At 33.1% G+C, this 16,543-nt stretch overlaps 2 protein-coding genes across 2 annotated transcripts; one reads left to right on the top strand and one right to left on the bottom strand.

The window, feature by feature from the left end:
• Window positions 1-276: 276 nt before the first annotated feature.
• On the top strand, window positions 277-1,265 carry LOC123665218. The gene has a single exon (XM_045599552.1). It carries the CDS (start codon window positions 277-279, stop codon window positions 1,072-1,074), a length of 798 nt encoding a protein of 265 aa, XP_045455508.1. The 3' UTR covers window positions 1,075-1,265.
• Window positions 1,266-11,091: 9,826 nt separating this feature from the next.
• LOC123664902 lies at window positions 11,092-15,721 on the bottom strand. The gene is made up of 3 exons (XM_045599274.1): window positions 15,590-15,721; window positions 15,023-15,278; window positions 11,092-11,454 (listed from the first exon to the last, which is right to left on the bottom strand). Exons 1-3 carry the CDS (start codon window positions 15,719-15,721, stop codon window positions 11,135-11,137), a joined length of 708 nt encoding a protein of 235 aa, XP_045455230.1. The 3' UTR covers window positions 11,092-11,134.
• Between the last annotated feature and the right edge of the window lie 822 nt (window positions 15,722-16,543).

Below are 16,543 nucleotides of genomic sequence, written 5' to 3'. Positions count from 1 at the left end.
CGGTTCAATGTTTCCTCCTAATAATTTACGAGCAATAACTAACGCTTATTATATCATAAAAGTTTTGCATCGTAACGATCAAGTTCACGACCTTTACAGTCATCGCACAGGCTTTCGCCAGTGCAACATTATGAAACCTGGACTTTACTTTTACTAGCGAACTGAGAAAGTCCAACTTATTTCGGTTTTTTCTACGGGTTAAAGCGAGGGGTGCGGAGCGAGACTATTTAAAGTAAGAAGCGCAGCGCCGGCGCACAGTCTATTTCTAACGCTACGATGTTAAGGACGGTCGCTTTCATTGCTCTAGCGGCGTCTTGCCTCGCTCTTCCGGCCCAAGACACGAGTCACTCAGACAACGATCTCGAGGGGCTCACCGACTGTCTCAAGAAAGACTCGATATCATGCCTCAAATACAAGTTTTTTTCATACGTGGACAAGATGATCGGACAAAAGGAATCGTTTTCTCTAACCGACGGTGTAACAGTTGTTCGTGCGAGCGACGTACCGCCCGAGACTGGGGCGCCGCGAGCTTTAGATCCTGTTAGCAAGATGAAGAACTACTTAGAAACACATTCGTTGCGAGTCGAAGTTAAAGGTTCTGATGTTATTGATACAGTGTCTAGTGTCGGCCGTGCGTTAGAGGATACGGTATCATCGTTCACAGAAGACAATGACCTGGAAGAAGGTAGAGGGAAGAAGAAGAAGGCAGCAAAAATTATGGGACCTCTCATAGCAGCTGTTATGTTAAAAATGATGGCTCTGATGCCGCTGGCAATCGGTGCTATCGCTTTGATAGCCGGTAAAGCGTTGCTAATCGGTAAACTCGCGTTGGTGCTGTCAGCTATAATTGGTTTGAAGAAGCTCCTGTCGCAACAGAAGCACGTGACATACGAGGTGGTAGCGCACCCCCATCACACATCGAGTCACACGTCTAGTCACGACTACGGTGGTTCCAGCGGTTACGGTGGTGATACAGGGGGTTACAGCAGCGGAGGCGGCGGCGGCGGACACAGCGGGGGGTGGGGTCGGTCCCTAGACGCGCAGAGCTTAGCTTACTCCGCGCAAAAACCATAGCTTTCGGTGACCTAGTATAGCGACCTCTTTACAAGACGATTTCTCTGCATTACTTATTTTACCTGTGTATGTGATGTGCGTCCGTATTTATGACTGATTGTTTTCATAATATCTAAGTAAACCTTGTAGGTGATTTTTGTAACTATTTTTATAGTGTATTTATATGTATGTTATGTTTTGCTCATTGTTAACTTTAAATAAGTTAAGTTAGACGAATTTATTTATTTTTATCTCTCAACGCGTACCTGGCTTTAATAATATAATTTATTTAAGTATTATGTAAGATCTATTTATTATTATTTTTTTATCTGTTCTAACTGTAACTAACTCTAAGTCATTCTCTCATTATTTTATTTATTTTTCTACTCAGTATTTACATGTTATAAGTTATAATTTATTTGTATTATTAAGTTCTCGCTTTATATTAATTTATTAAAAACAAAGAGATTATTGCGAATATTAAATAATAAATGAGTGTGATGAATTTTATTTAACCTCCTGTAATATATATTTCACATTATCGGGAAGTAATTACTTATTCATATTAATAATAATAAAAAAGAAAAAAACCGTGTCGTGTCGTGGGACACCAGATATAAACGAAGTTCCTTATTATAAAATATTAATTCTATTCGACATACATTAACAAGTTCTATTCGAGGCATAAAGAAAATAATTATTCGAATATACATTTTTATTATAATTTTTTATCGATAAAAAAAAAATACCTTACAAAATTATTTTAACACCTTTATGTTATTAACAATGATTTATAAAAATATATAATAATAATAACAGTCATCACGTAAACTATATATTAGACACTGTATAGCCATTATACATAGATTATACATAAAATCTTACACTTTTTTAACGTTACGGACGTTTTTTGCCTTCTAGGGTGGCTGATAAATTATTACTACATGGTAAAAATGGTGCACTAATTGAGTTGGTTCACCATAACCTTTTTCTCTTAATTTACGTTGTTAGAATTATAATAGAACACTACATCAAATTTATATTTTTGAAAGATGATTTTTTAATTAAACGATAGTCCAGTCAGTTTTAAAATGATTAAAGAAATAGTAAGTATTATTAGTATTTAATTGCAGCTGTGCTTTTACATTGAATTACATATTGAACACACTATTTAAGCAATACAATTCACTACACAACAGTTAAATTATATCATCCAATCACTAGATACACTATAAAAATATTACATGTATTATATTATATTTATTATTCCATTCTGAAAGTTAATTAAGGATCATAAAATTAAAATCATACATGAATAAACGTGTTACCTTGTCCTTCTCAAATTTGTTTTTATGCTAAGCTTTTCCATTAACTTTAAGAAAAATTATTCGTAAGAATATTCATTAAACATTTCAAACATTGTTAAAAAAAATCCAATACATTTTAATGATTGAAAAAATGAGGTTAATTTAAAAGAAATTGCACGCAAGAGTCATGAACGAAGGTTGTACGGTAAAAGCTATAGGAAAAGCGGATACTGCCATCTTCGTTACCAAACTTCAAAGAGAAATAGCTCTTATTTTTATGATAGTATAGTCTTTATTTTAATAACATATAATCTAAGACTTTCAAACTATGTATGGACTATGAAGAATTACCTTATTTATACAATTAGTACAGTATTAAAGATCTTATGCTTACTTATTTAAAGCTGAAAGTCGCTTGTAGGAATATATATTTCGATGCATGAAGATTTTAGCGATAAAAATAAGATAAAAGTATTAATTGCGCTTTTGATTAGTTTGCTTAACAGTTAATTTATTAATATTCATGAAATGTATTGTAATTACAAGTGTATGTATATTTTATATGTTACATATTACACATATTTTAAATTATATTTAAAAAATTAACGAAATATAAATTACATATGATTAAATACAGTTTTAAAAAAGTTGTGAAAATTGAGTATGGGAATAATTTAAATATGATTAAGAAACGACTAAATGTGCCTATAATAATCTTTATTAGATAAGCTTAATCAAAAATCTCTTACAATGTTTAAGCACAATCCTGATACTTTATTTATACCTTTGTTTAACTTTGTTATAATTTGTTATTATTGTCATCATCATCACTCATCATCACTTCAGCCTATCGCAGTCGACTGCTGGACATAGGCCTCCACAAGTTCGCACCAAAAATGGCGTCAACTCATGTGTGTTGCCCATTGTCACCACGCTGGGCAAGCGGGTTGGTGACCGCAGGGCTGGCTTTGTCGCACCGAAGACGCTGCTGCCACTCTTCGGCCTGTGTATTTCAAAGCTAGCTGTTGGATGGTTATCCCGCCATCGTTCGGCTTTATAAGTTCCAAGGTGGTAGTAGAACTGTGTTATCCCTTAGTTGCCTTTTACGATACCCACGGGAAGAAAGAGGGTGTCTATATTCTTTACTGCCACAGCCACACAGTTATTACTGTATAAAATATATTCTTTAAAAATCGCAAGCCAATCTGACATCAAAATTTTAAATAATAGGCTTCTAAGTACGCAACCCAAAAAACAGTGGCGTATTTTAAGATTCAGCGCCCCTGGCCATATTAATTTGCTGCCCCATAAATTTAAGGGACAAAACTAGAAACAGACTGTTTTTTTTTTTATACAACTAGGTTGGCAAACAAACGTAAGGCTCGTCTGATGGTAAGCGATTACTGTAGCTTATAGACGCAATCAACACCAGAAATATAGCAAGCGCGTTGCTGACCCTACTCCCAATTCCCCCAGTGGCTCTGGTCACCGTAGTCACCAACAGGAATACAACACTGCTTAAAAACAGTATTATTTAGCTGTGATCTTTTGTAAGGTCGACGTACTACCACAGTCGGGCTGCTCCATATTTTAAGCAGGAAATTTCCTGCTGTGCCCAACGTCAGTTGTTTTCTAACTCGAATTATTGACTAAAATAATTTTTAATTTATTCTAATCATTTAGAGTAGTTTGGCGCGATAAGATTCAGAGTCAGACAAGAATAAAAAAAAGATATATCGATTATAAAGCACCCTCCAAAAGTATTTCAAAATATCATGAAACTAATGTTCATACTTCACAAGCAGACCCAGTACCTACGAGAATGTACTGGGTCACTTCGCGCAGTATAAACAAAAGTAGATCATAGAAAATTTTAGATATAACCTTAAAGCCTAAAATAGCCTTTTATGTGATAGATATGCCTTATTATTATTACTTTGGCCATATCCTAAAATAATTGGAAGCTTTTCAATTTTCGAAAGCAAGTTTAACGATCAAGAACATCTCTACAATAGCTAATTATATCGATTCATGTTGGTTATGACCGGTAATTTTAAATCATCTAATAAGACGCGTACGCTTAAAGAGAAATCAACGTGAATCTTTGATGATGCTTTGAAAATGAACTTTGAACATCACTTGTAGCGCTAAACGTTCACTAAATTATATGAAGTTGATATTTGTTTATATTTATACGCATATTTAGTTATTTTAAGCAACGCAACGGTTGTTATTATCGAGAATTTATATATTTATGGCTTTCAGATCTTCATTTATTCGTTCTTTAAAAATGGGACTTAATAATAATACAAGTAATAATCATAATCAATATCTTTGACAGTTGTAACTTATTGCAATTCATATTTTACAAAATACCAGATTACCGAAATCGTACTTTTCGTACTGTTATCTAATAATTATGTTTGCTACAAGAACTAGAAATAACCGACTTCAATTTTAAATCGACAATTAGTAAAACGTAGGTAGTCGAAAAAATATTCAATTAAATGTGCACTATTAAAGATTAATAATTAAACTTGTCAAATTGGACCACATGACAAGCGCCAGCTTTCGATTAAAAAAAGAATTATCAAAATCGGATAATCCCAATAATATTTTATGAGAACACAAAAAATACAGTCAAATTGAGTCTCCCTCTTTTTTGAAGTCGGTTAAAAAGTACTTGAAGACCTTATTAGAACACGTAAAAGAGGCTAGAAAAGTATTGACTTTATTCTTTCTTCAAGTATTATGTAATATAGCAAACAGTAAGTAGGTATACAATCTTAACCTCTCTTCTTTACTAGCGTTTTTAAATTGACTGATAAAATAGCAGAAATATGATTTTGAATGCTTATAGAAGTAATACATTGTGTCAAATCAGTCCATTTATAGCTACCGTTAAAAACAATATATAAACTGTTCTATATTCAATAAAATTTACATTTACTAATATCTAAATAACACAGAAAAAGTCCATAAATATAATACTTCACAAGAAGTCAAGAATGCACAAACATTACCTAACATTAGCAAAATACATAATACTAGGTATAAAAAATATAAAACCTCAATGCCGAGTTCAGTAACCGGTAAAGAAAATAAAGCAAAGCATCAGTTACTCCATCTGCTGGAACGAAATAAAACTAAAACGTCCCAAACGACGTCACGGTTGTAACCTTGACCACGAAATAAACTGTGTGAGAAACGAAAAAAAAAAAATCACGAATCTTTTTATTTCTTTGTTGCTTTACAGAGTAATCGTGATTATATCATTTACAATGTAAAATACTTTTATTTTTATGTCGTTCATTCACTGCAGTTGTTTTAGATCATTTTAATAACCACTTTTGTGTAGTAAGTCACAGTTTAGTCAATATTAGTTTATAGTCAAAAATTTATATATTTAATTTTTGGTAAATTAAGAAAAAATATATATTTGGTATAAATTAGTAAAAATAGTAAATTATATAATATAGCTCAATATATTTTTAACATCTTGACAAGAAAATGACTCACTAACGCCAGTAGACAGAGCGTCGCTACCTTGAACTTTAACCGCCGCGAGTTTCTCGAGACTTCAATTTCATTCATCAAGTCGTCCTTCAACAGATAGTTACAAAGGAAAGACATAGATGGCGCTGTTCAAACTGTAATAATTATATTGTTTTTAATGCGAATTGAAGGATATAGTTAATTTTTATTTAAACTATAATTAAAACCACATTTTTGCGAGTGTTTCGTAAAGTAAATAAAATCAGACTAATTTATTTAAATAATTTTATTAAAAAAAAAACAATCGTATTAAGACAATATCTATATGTCTATTTCTATAGAACAATGTTCATTTTTTTTTGTTTTCGTATGCTTCTTTTAGAATCTAAAAGATTTTCAGAATTCGTTACACGTAGAACTTTTTTGGAGACTTTTTGTGCAGCCATTAACGTGAGTGAAGCCGTGTGGGTTGTTTAATAAAAAAAAACTTGTTATATACGTAGATACATTTATTATGTTTTATGATAAATACGAATGAAACAAGTTCATTGAACGATCGTAGTGTGGCATTTTACGTGAACAGAACCTTGATCCCAAAAGGCTCATTCATATTCGTAACGAAGCGTAAACAAATGTGACCATGATTGTAGTTCCACATACTTCTCACAGACGGCGCTGTTAGCTGTTTGTTTACATATTTTTATTAGACTGCAATCTGCAATTTTGTTCGTTCATATGGATTTATACAAGGAAGCGGGATTATCGATTGTTCTTAATTTATAAGATTCGTGCAAATTAATGAAGTAAAATACTCTATTAAGTGATATTCGTGCTGAAATATAAAACTTTAGACCACGATTCAGCCTATAATATCCCATAGCTGGGCTCCACCACACTGCTCCACTGCGGGGTGGCGGATATATTCTTCACTATGGGTAACGCTATCTCATCGCTATCTCTTGTATATGATAACAACCGGGACCGATAGCTTAACATGCTATCCGAGGTACGGTGCGGTGACTCACAAGGACAGACAAGCAGGCCGGAAATAAATATTTTTATAAACGCAAATATATATCTGAGCGGGAATCGAACCCACGACAGCTGATGTTTATGCGCCGCACGCAGATGCACCATTAAAACAGAGTAGTCGTCTAAAATTTTTATACAACTAAAATGTCGTATAAAACTTTACTACAATTAAAATGAGTGTATTATTAAGTGTTAGTCATTTATTATAAAAGATGCGAGCAGTTCTTCAATGGCGGCGATCACAAGGCCGATTCATATTCGATCGAGTCCGGGGCAGATATAAATACAAGCATTTGTGTTTATTCTGGGCTTATGTTACTCTGGATCTATACATTATGTCTCTGAACATGTTAAGCTGTCGATCCCAATAGTTATCATTTCCACCTGGTAGCGTACTCCTGATAGGGAAATTATCCGCCAATAACAAAGTAAAGCTCTTGAAACATACATATACATGCACACAAAAACACACACAAACAGCTCACATTGAACTCATTGTAGTCGGTTAAAATAAAGCGAGACTGTCCCCCTTAATACAACCACATATTACCTGACAATAGTGACAATACCATATCATTCAAAGTTATTAGCCTCGGAAAAATTACCAACAACTTATATTAAAAATTAGCATATAATGAATGAATCCTACTTCCATTAAGTTCCATTAACCGAAGTATGCTTTATCTTAGAAATCTAAGCATGGTAAACACGGTCACACAATGAATAATGCGTGCGAACCTGTTTTAAAAGCGATTGTCTTTAAGTAGCACCATTATAAGTGGGGCTATCAGAAATCGAAAGTATAACATGCTTTGGTGCACCATGCATTGCCTAGTGATGACTGTTATTATTATTGTAGTTTGCTATTATTATTATATCATTCGATAATTATTATATATTTTTATTTATTTATTTATTTATACTTTATTGTACACCACAACTACATTTTAAACAATAAACACATTTATAAAAAAAAAAAAACATTTACAGACTGTGAAGTACAATGGGCGGACTTATGGCTATTTAGCCACTTCTTCCAGACAACCCAAATAAATCATTGTAAATAAAATAAAGGTGTTAAGATAATTTTGAAAGAAGGTTTTCATCGATAAAAAAATCCTAATAATAATATACATAAAGATATATAATTATATAATCATAATAATAAGTCTAAAAAACCCAAATAGTTATTTTCTTTATACCTCGAATAGAACTTGAAATTCATATATTTATATAGGTATATGTATATTTAAAAAAGCAAATGGTAGCAATGGACCTATATAAATAAGGTAAACTATAAGCAAATTTCAATGTAGCTATTACTAATATAAGTTTTTAAACTATCGCGATCATCATGAAAACGAAATTCTATGAAGCTCAACGCGATTATCATTCTGAAACTCCCGAGAGTTTGGCGGCGTTGTATCAAAAGTGTTTCTATTGCTAATATTGCCTGTTGCAGTCCACTGCTGGACATAGGCCTCCCCAAGATCACGCCAGACATCCCGGTTTTCCGAAATCCTCATCCAACCCACACAGGCAATCTTACTTAGATCGTCGGTCCATCGGGCCGAAGGACGTCCCAAACTGCATTTGCCATGACGCGGTTCCCATTCCAGGACCCATCTGCTCCAACGGTCATTATTATATAACTATGGGAAATACACAAAGAGGCCAATATAAATAACACAAATAGTAATTTATTTACTTCTAATATATACTTACCTGTTCTTTTACTATTTTGGTTATTAAGTAATTGTGCGAAAACGGTTTGAGGCATTGGTATAACAGAAGCGCTCGTTTATTCTAATCTAGTTAACAAGATTGTGTTGTACTAGTTTTTTTTTTTTTAATAATACTTGCTGACCCGGTGAGGTTTTACCGCCGCTTTTTGTGTAAGTATACGTCGATTTTTATCTAATTATATTTTATTAGTATACTGTCCTAGTATAGTAGTAAACTTGTGGAGGCCTATGTCCAGCAGTGGACTGTATAGGCTGTAATGATGAATTAATAAATTGCTGTGTGGCTACTGGATTAAGGAATATAGCCACCCCCTCTCTTCCCGTGGGTGTCGTAAGAGGCGACTAAGGGATAACACAGTTCCACTACCACCTTGGAACTTATAAAGCCGACCGATGGCGGGATAACCAATTGCTGGCTTTGAAATAGGCAAGCTGAAGACGGGCAGCAGCGTCTTCGGTGCGAGAAAGTCAGCCCTGCGGTCACCAACCCGCCTGTCCAGCGTGGTGACTATGGACAACGCACATGAGTTCACGCCATTTTTAGCGCGAGCTTGTTGAGGCCTATGTCCAACAGTCGACTGCAATAGGCTTAAATGATGAATTAATGAATTTAATGTACCTAGTTGTTCGGCAACTATTTTTTGGTTGATATTACAATAGTGGCAAACAAGTGTATGGTCTATCCGATGATAAGCGAATACTTTAGCCTATGGAAACCTGTAAAAATGGAGGATTAGAAGCACGATGACCCTTTCCTCAAGCCTCATTAAGAGTTAAGGATGTCTTCTCGTACTCACTAAGGAAAACAATACATGAGAGTAGTGTCTGTGCACCTGATAGCCATTGTAGCTCATTACGCTTCCGCCTGTAACATCTCGCTGTTGAGCATAGGCCTCATTCTACATGCAGGAGAATAATTGGAGTTTAATCCACCACACTGCTCCACTGCGGGTTGGCGGATGTTCCCTACTATGAGTAACGATCGCTATCAGGAGTTTATGATAACAACTGGGACCGAAGACTTAACGTGCTCTCCAAGGCAGGATAAGGAGACCCACAAGGATAGACATTTGTACAAATACAAATATCCATCCCGAGCAGGAATCGAACCCGCAAACCGCCGGCGATTTAGGCGATTACCCTCACCGCTACACCAGAACGGTTGTTATGTGTAATTCTCTGTACAGTTGAGCTGCTTCTCCAGTCGGACTGCACGAAATTTTGAGTAAAATATTTCCTACTGGGTCCCTACCTCAATACAAGCAATCAAACATTACGTACATACATTTCAGTGATTCATTTAAATTTGTATGGATTGTATGAGATACCATTCATTATTCGCAATCCATAGCTGGAACATTCGAATGACATGTATACATATTTTTTATATGTGTCTATTCTGTACTAGGTAACTATTGACACGTGATAGAAATTAATGACATTGCTTTGAATTCTCATTAATTATGATGATTATTTATTTTATTATAAAACGATAAAATAGTGCGTAAAATTATATCATATTGAAGTGTATTTTAAAATTTTGTTTTTTTTTTTGTTTTTATATTGAGGTTATTTTCTGTACTAACTATGCTTATAGTTTAAATATAACATGTAAATATTGTAATATAAGTATAATTTCTCCTAAGATAACCTAATATTTAACCGGGTTATCAATATAAAATTTTCTAATTTTCGAGTAGGTACCATACTATTTTTACATTAGGTAAGAAACATTAATTTCGGGAAATTTATGAATAGAATCTGTTTCTTTATCATTTGTTTATAATATAATAACAATTGATAATTGGACGGGTAACACAAATTAATACAAAAAAAAATATTATTAAATATTTTTTATTAATTCTGATTTAAATGTTATTTAATATAAATGACTGATGGAGGTTAGTTAAGAATAAAATACGAAATAAATTATAATGACTTTCGTATATTCGATGATGGAAATATGACAATAATTTAATGTAGGAATTCGAAAGGAAAATGATTCATAGAAGGGCATCACCTTTAACAATATTAAATTATATAAAATATTATCGCCACAAACAAAATACTATAACATAAATAATATAAATATAATAAGCGAAGGTGCAAAAAACAATTTATACATAAATATTTACATATGAAGCGTATTTACAAAAGCTAAAAAAAATAGATATAGATGAAAAAATAGATATGAATAAATTAGATAAAATATCATGTGACTTAGATGAGTAAAATAAACAAAAACAAAATAATAAAAAAATAAATTAAAGCTATTGAACACTTAACAACATAATCTTTGTACTATAACAATATAAAAACAGCAGGTACATAAGAATACAGTACTGGTGACGCATAGACCATAGCCGAGCATTAAGACATTTAAAATATTAAAAAAAAATTTTTTTAAATAATTTAAATAAATTATTAAATAACAATAAATTAATCGTCAACAATTGAGGTCCGCGTGAGACTAACACGAGATGAGTTTTAACTAACTTAGGTTTAGGTGGAGTAAGCGCTGTAGGCTAAGTTTTGGGCATCCTGGGATCTTCCCCAGCCGCCGTGACCGCCGCCGTGGCTGTAGTGCTCATCGTGGTGTGGGTGAGCTACGACTTCGTAGCTTTCATGGTGATCGCTCTTGGACAGAAGTTTCTTGAGGAGGAGAAGAGCAGAAGCGAGGAGTGCTGCCTTCGCGAGGAGAAGACCCTTGATTGCGGCAAAGGCGATGATACCGAGGAAGAGAGGGATCAGGGATTGAATTTTCAGTTGGAGGAGGGCGAAGATGGGGAGGAGCTGCTTCAACTTCTTCTTTTTGGCACGGCCTGTGAAATTGAAATCATTTTAAGTTATGACAATCCCAAAATTAAAATTAAATCTTTTAAATAAATAATCAAGATGAAAGTAAAATTGGGTAAAACGGAATGAAATCCGGGTCTGTCGATGTTAAAGTATCATGTTTTTCTAACCACATGGCTAAGTGTAAGTCGTTAAATAGAACATAATTGTGTTTGCTCGCAAACGAAAAAAAACCGACTTCAATTACATCGACAAGTAATACAACGTAGATCGACGAAAAAATAGTCAAGCAACTACGCGTTATTAAAGATTACTCAAAAAGTAGTTATCAGATCTCGATAAAATTTTTATGTGACCACATGATAAACATCAGCTTTCGATTAAATTAAAAATTATCAAAATCGGTACACCCAGTAAAAAGTTATTACGGATTTTCGAAAGTTTCCCTTGATTCCTCTGGGATCCCATCATCAGATCCTAGTTTCCTTATCACGGTACCAAACTAGGGATATCCCCTTTCCAACAAAAAAAGAATTATCAAAATCGGTATATCCAGTAGAAAGTTATGCGGTATAATACAACGTAGGTCGACGAAAAAAGCGTCAAGTAAAAACACATTATTAGATATAACTCGAAAAGTAGTTGTTAGATTTCAAATAAATTTAAATGGGACCAATTGGCACACACCACCTTTCGATTAAAACAAAATTTGTCGAAATCGGTCCACACGGGCAAAAGTTCTGATGTAACATACATAAAAAAAAAAAAAAAAAAAAAAAAAATACAGTCGAATTGAGAACCTCCTCCTTTTTTGGAAGTCGGTTAATTAACGCTATAACGCTGCTTACATATGAAGTGGCTTATTCACTTAAATTGTAAAAGGAGGCGTTACTTGCATACCAAATTCTTAGAAATCTCTTTAAGTCCATTTTATACACTACTATTCATCAATAAACATTAACTGTAATTCTATTGTCCGAAATCTGATTCGCATTCAAAACGAAGAACGCACTGAAATATAAACAAGTATCGTTTTCATTGAAATTCACAATGTTACGTTAAGTTTGCATAACAACCTCATTTATCTAGAAAGTGCATCTACTTGATACAATTCGAAAGCTTCAAACCCACTTCCATATTTCGACCAAGAATCCGCCTGGAGCGAGACTTTTACTTAGCGATTTTGTAGCTGTTAACGGATATCTAAAACTTGTTCCTAACATTCCTAGTAACTTGGATGTTGCAAAAACTGGACTTTATACGACCGCTTTCCAAGATACGACCTTGTTAATGGCGGAGAAACTTCCGTCTGTCGGGTTCCTTTGCTCTTTCTATTCTTCCTCATTTAGATTCACATTTTTTTTTCATTATCAGGATTAAAGATTTCTAAACTTATATCTTATATTCCGTTTAGATATGTTACGTTGATTTTTATTTGCGTAATACTAAGGTCTAAATTCCCATGAATGACTTTCTATTTATTATTGTGTGTACTTACACGTCCGGTGGTGATTTTTTATTAAGTTTTGGCGAGAGTGTCATGTTCGGCAGAAATTATGTCGTCTGATTTATATAAGCCATCTTTTCTACGTTATTACATAATTGAGAATCCGTTTTCAAATTGTCATGTGAGACAGTTAAGTAGGTACTTAAGATATCTATCGAATCATTTCTAACGTGCTTATTTTTGGAGAAACTTATTACTTTACAAATTGCTCAGTAAACGTTTACTATGAAACAATTTTCTACTGGACGTTTTTATGCTTAAAACCTGTTATGCTATCTGTCTGGCACACTAACATAAAAATTAGACTAAAATATGAATTACTGTAATTACTCGTTTGTCATTATATATATATATTTTTTTAATATTTCTGTAGTACTATCTTTATTATTTCAGATTTAATAATCTCTATTTAGGCCTTTTAAATTTCGGTTTATAATAATACATTAATAAATAGATGTAAATATTTGTTTGTGTTTAAAGTAAATAAATAAAATAAAATAAATAAATAATCGCTTCACACTCAACGGCCCCAGTAGGATTATCTCCAGTGTCGGGGGTCCGGAAACACACAATACACAAGCACAAACACTCTGATGCTTGCCATGTCCGGGGATCGAACCCGCAACCGCCAGCGCCACAGCCACAAACCAGTGCTGTGACCGTTGCGCCAACGTGTCTGGCATTTTTTTAAAGTCTTTAATTGTTTGTGTATTTATCTTAGCAAATATGGCTACTATTTTGAGAATATAATTATTACTCACTTTGTATGCAGTCAGAGAATCACTAAATATTGCAGTTATTGATTTATTTATTTATTTAATGCCATATATATACTACCATTACAGGCTTATTACCTAATTAGCTGTGCTCGCGACTTCGTCCGCGTGGAATTTAACAGAAAAAGTTATTTTTCAGTTCACAGAGTCCATAAAATAAATAAATTTCTAAAATAAAAGTAGCCTAAGTTACTCCTTACTACATCAGCTATCTGCCAGTGAAATTCCCATTAAAATTGGTCCAGCCATTTCAGAGATGACCCGAAACAAACAGACAGACAGACAGACAAAAATTGTAAAAAGTGTTATTTTTTTATATGAACAAACAGACACTATAATTTTATTTATTTGTATAGATGCGACTAGGTATCTTATGCGATAGTACATACTAAAATATTTTAACTAAAACAACCACTAACCATAACGTATAATAAATATAGTTAGTTTGTGAATAATAACATTTTTATTAATGTTAATTTATTTAGATTTCCATTGTTATAATCATATTTAGCAAAAATAATATTATATTAAACTATTCTGTGCGTTGGAAGGTTTGAATATTTTACTTTATTTTTTTAATAGAATAAATTGTCTAAAAATTAGAAAGTTGTTACGCTTTATATATTTAATTATAATTGCTAATTGAAATTGAGAAGATAAATAACAATAATATATATTTTCATATAATAATTCACCTGCAAAGCGTGAAAGCGTTGAGATCAACAAAATGATAACTCTCAAGTAATTATTGTTGAATAAATTTTATCACCGGAAATTAGCGAGTTTCTGCTAATTATGGGATTGCTTTCCAATTTAAATACATTTGGTTGGCAGAATATCTTCATCAAGAGGTATTTTATATAACCATTGATGGAATAAACATTTTTTTTTCATCTATTAGAATGTTTGTAATGTATTTTGCATGGCCATTTTCTTTATTAAGTTAGTTTATATCTCTTGAAATATATACCAACCATTTAAGTTTATGAATTTAACGGTAATTATTTGTTTGGCTTGAAGGTTTTTGTTGTTTTATGAATGAATTTTAATGCTTGCTGTTGTTTCCTTTTTGGTGCCTCAAGTAAGTGTTATGTAATGTTATTTACGTATAGTGACAGTAAAATTAACAGAGTTTTAATAATTAATAAGCTCGAAGCTTTATAACCAATATGTTCAATATTTGGACAAATATTTGAAATGAGTTGATACCGTTAGTAACAAAAAGAAGTTCCAATAAGAGGTTGAGAGCTTTTGACCCAATACGTCCAATGCTTGGACAAACGTTCGAAATGACTAAATAACGTTACTGACCTTCCTCAAGCGATCGCTTGACATCTTCGACGGTGCTCTTTGGTACACGCAGCTGAATGACGTGATTCTCCAGGAACTCTGCAGCAGCGTCAACTAATCTGGATTCCACCTGGTTTTCCCTAGCCTTGGGTTCTTCAGATAGAGGCTCGAAAGACCTGGCACCACGAGAAGAACCAGTGCCGATCAGTGTGATGCCGTCGACGATGCTAATTTCACGGGCTGTTGCCAAATTTTCGGCATATTTGAGTGCCCTTTCCTGCAAAAATAAATTTTCGTTTTAGAATTGACATAGAAAAAGAAAATTGAATTGGATCTTAACGTATACTAGTTATATATAAAGCCTAAAAATACTATTAGCGTTAAAATTTTATTAAGTATTAATAATTTAAAGTTTTCATTCACTATTAATCGTAAATGTAAATTAACTAATAATTTCTCTCATTGCGCCGTCAACGGTTATATTATAAATTACCCAAAGAAGTTTGACATGACACTTAATTTAAATAAATTTTAAGTCCAGTCCAGAGTCCGGGGCTAATAAACACTTTATTATCACTTCACACACACCTTAAGGCACAAGGCCATATCTTGTTCAGCGCATCCTTTGACAACTCCGATGACGGAGCCGACGACTTCTTCGTCAGTCGTCGGCTTAGCGGCGACAACTACCACACTGACTAACAGCACGAGTAACTTCATTGTCCTGTGGTGGTACGTGTTCTGTGTTCCCCAAGTGTGGTCATAGCGTTTTTATCCACACCTCCCCACTCGGGTCGATCCGAAATGTTCGCGGGCGGCGTACTAAGGACGCGGCTGTAATCACTTGCGTTAGCTCTATTTTGTATGCAATTTTTTTAACGAAAGTTAGTTTAAATTAATATATATTTTAATAATATACAATTATTAGAAAAAAAAATGTGAAATCTTTTTTTTTCATTCTATTATTAGGTGTGTTAAGAGGTAAAGATTTTACGAATATTGGAAGGCTGTAAGTACAGTAATATTATGTAAAATACTTTATTTAAGTATCATATGATACATTGAAATAGAAAACAGTACTCTACTATAAAGTTAAGTGCCGTTAGAAACAGACGTTTTCGAGAAAATAGTTACCTTTATATATTTAGTCAAATGAGACTAGTTTCGTTTGCTTCAATGTGTAATATAAAATATATTATTTTTATAAAATATATAATTACATTTGCTAAAATATGTAGTATATTTGATTTTTATTTGTTTTTCACTATGAGACACGTGATTATGTAATTTTTATCTACTATATCAAAAAAATACATAGCTTTTGGACAAATATTTTGAAACAAATAGTATTTAGTAAATGAAGCCTTATTTAATAATCAACAATTTGCAAGTATTAAATAAAAACCAATCTGTCTAATTATTGTTACATATATATCTGTATGATATTTACAGGTTTTGTTTTAAGCCTACGGGTATGCCCTTTAACAGCGCATTGAGATAAGTCTCGTATAGATAAAATGTCTAAGCGACATCCTAGGCTAC

This window comes from Melitaea cinxia, chromosome 23, assembly GCF_905220565.1.
Source record: "Melitaea cinxia chromosome 23, ilMelCinx1.1, whole genome shotgun sequence".
NCBI lineage: Eukaryota > Metazoa > Arthropoda > Insecta > Lepidoptera > Nymphalidae > Melitaea > Melitaea cinxia.
This window is presented reverse-complemented; position numbering and strand designations above follow the sequence as displayed.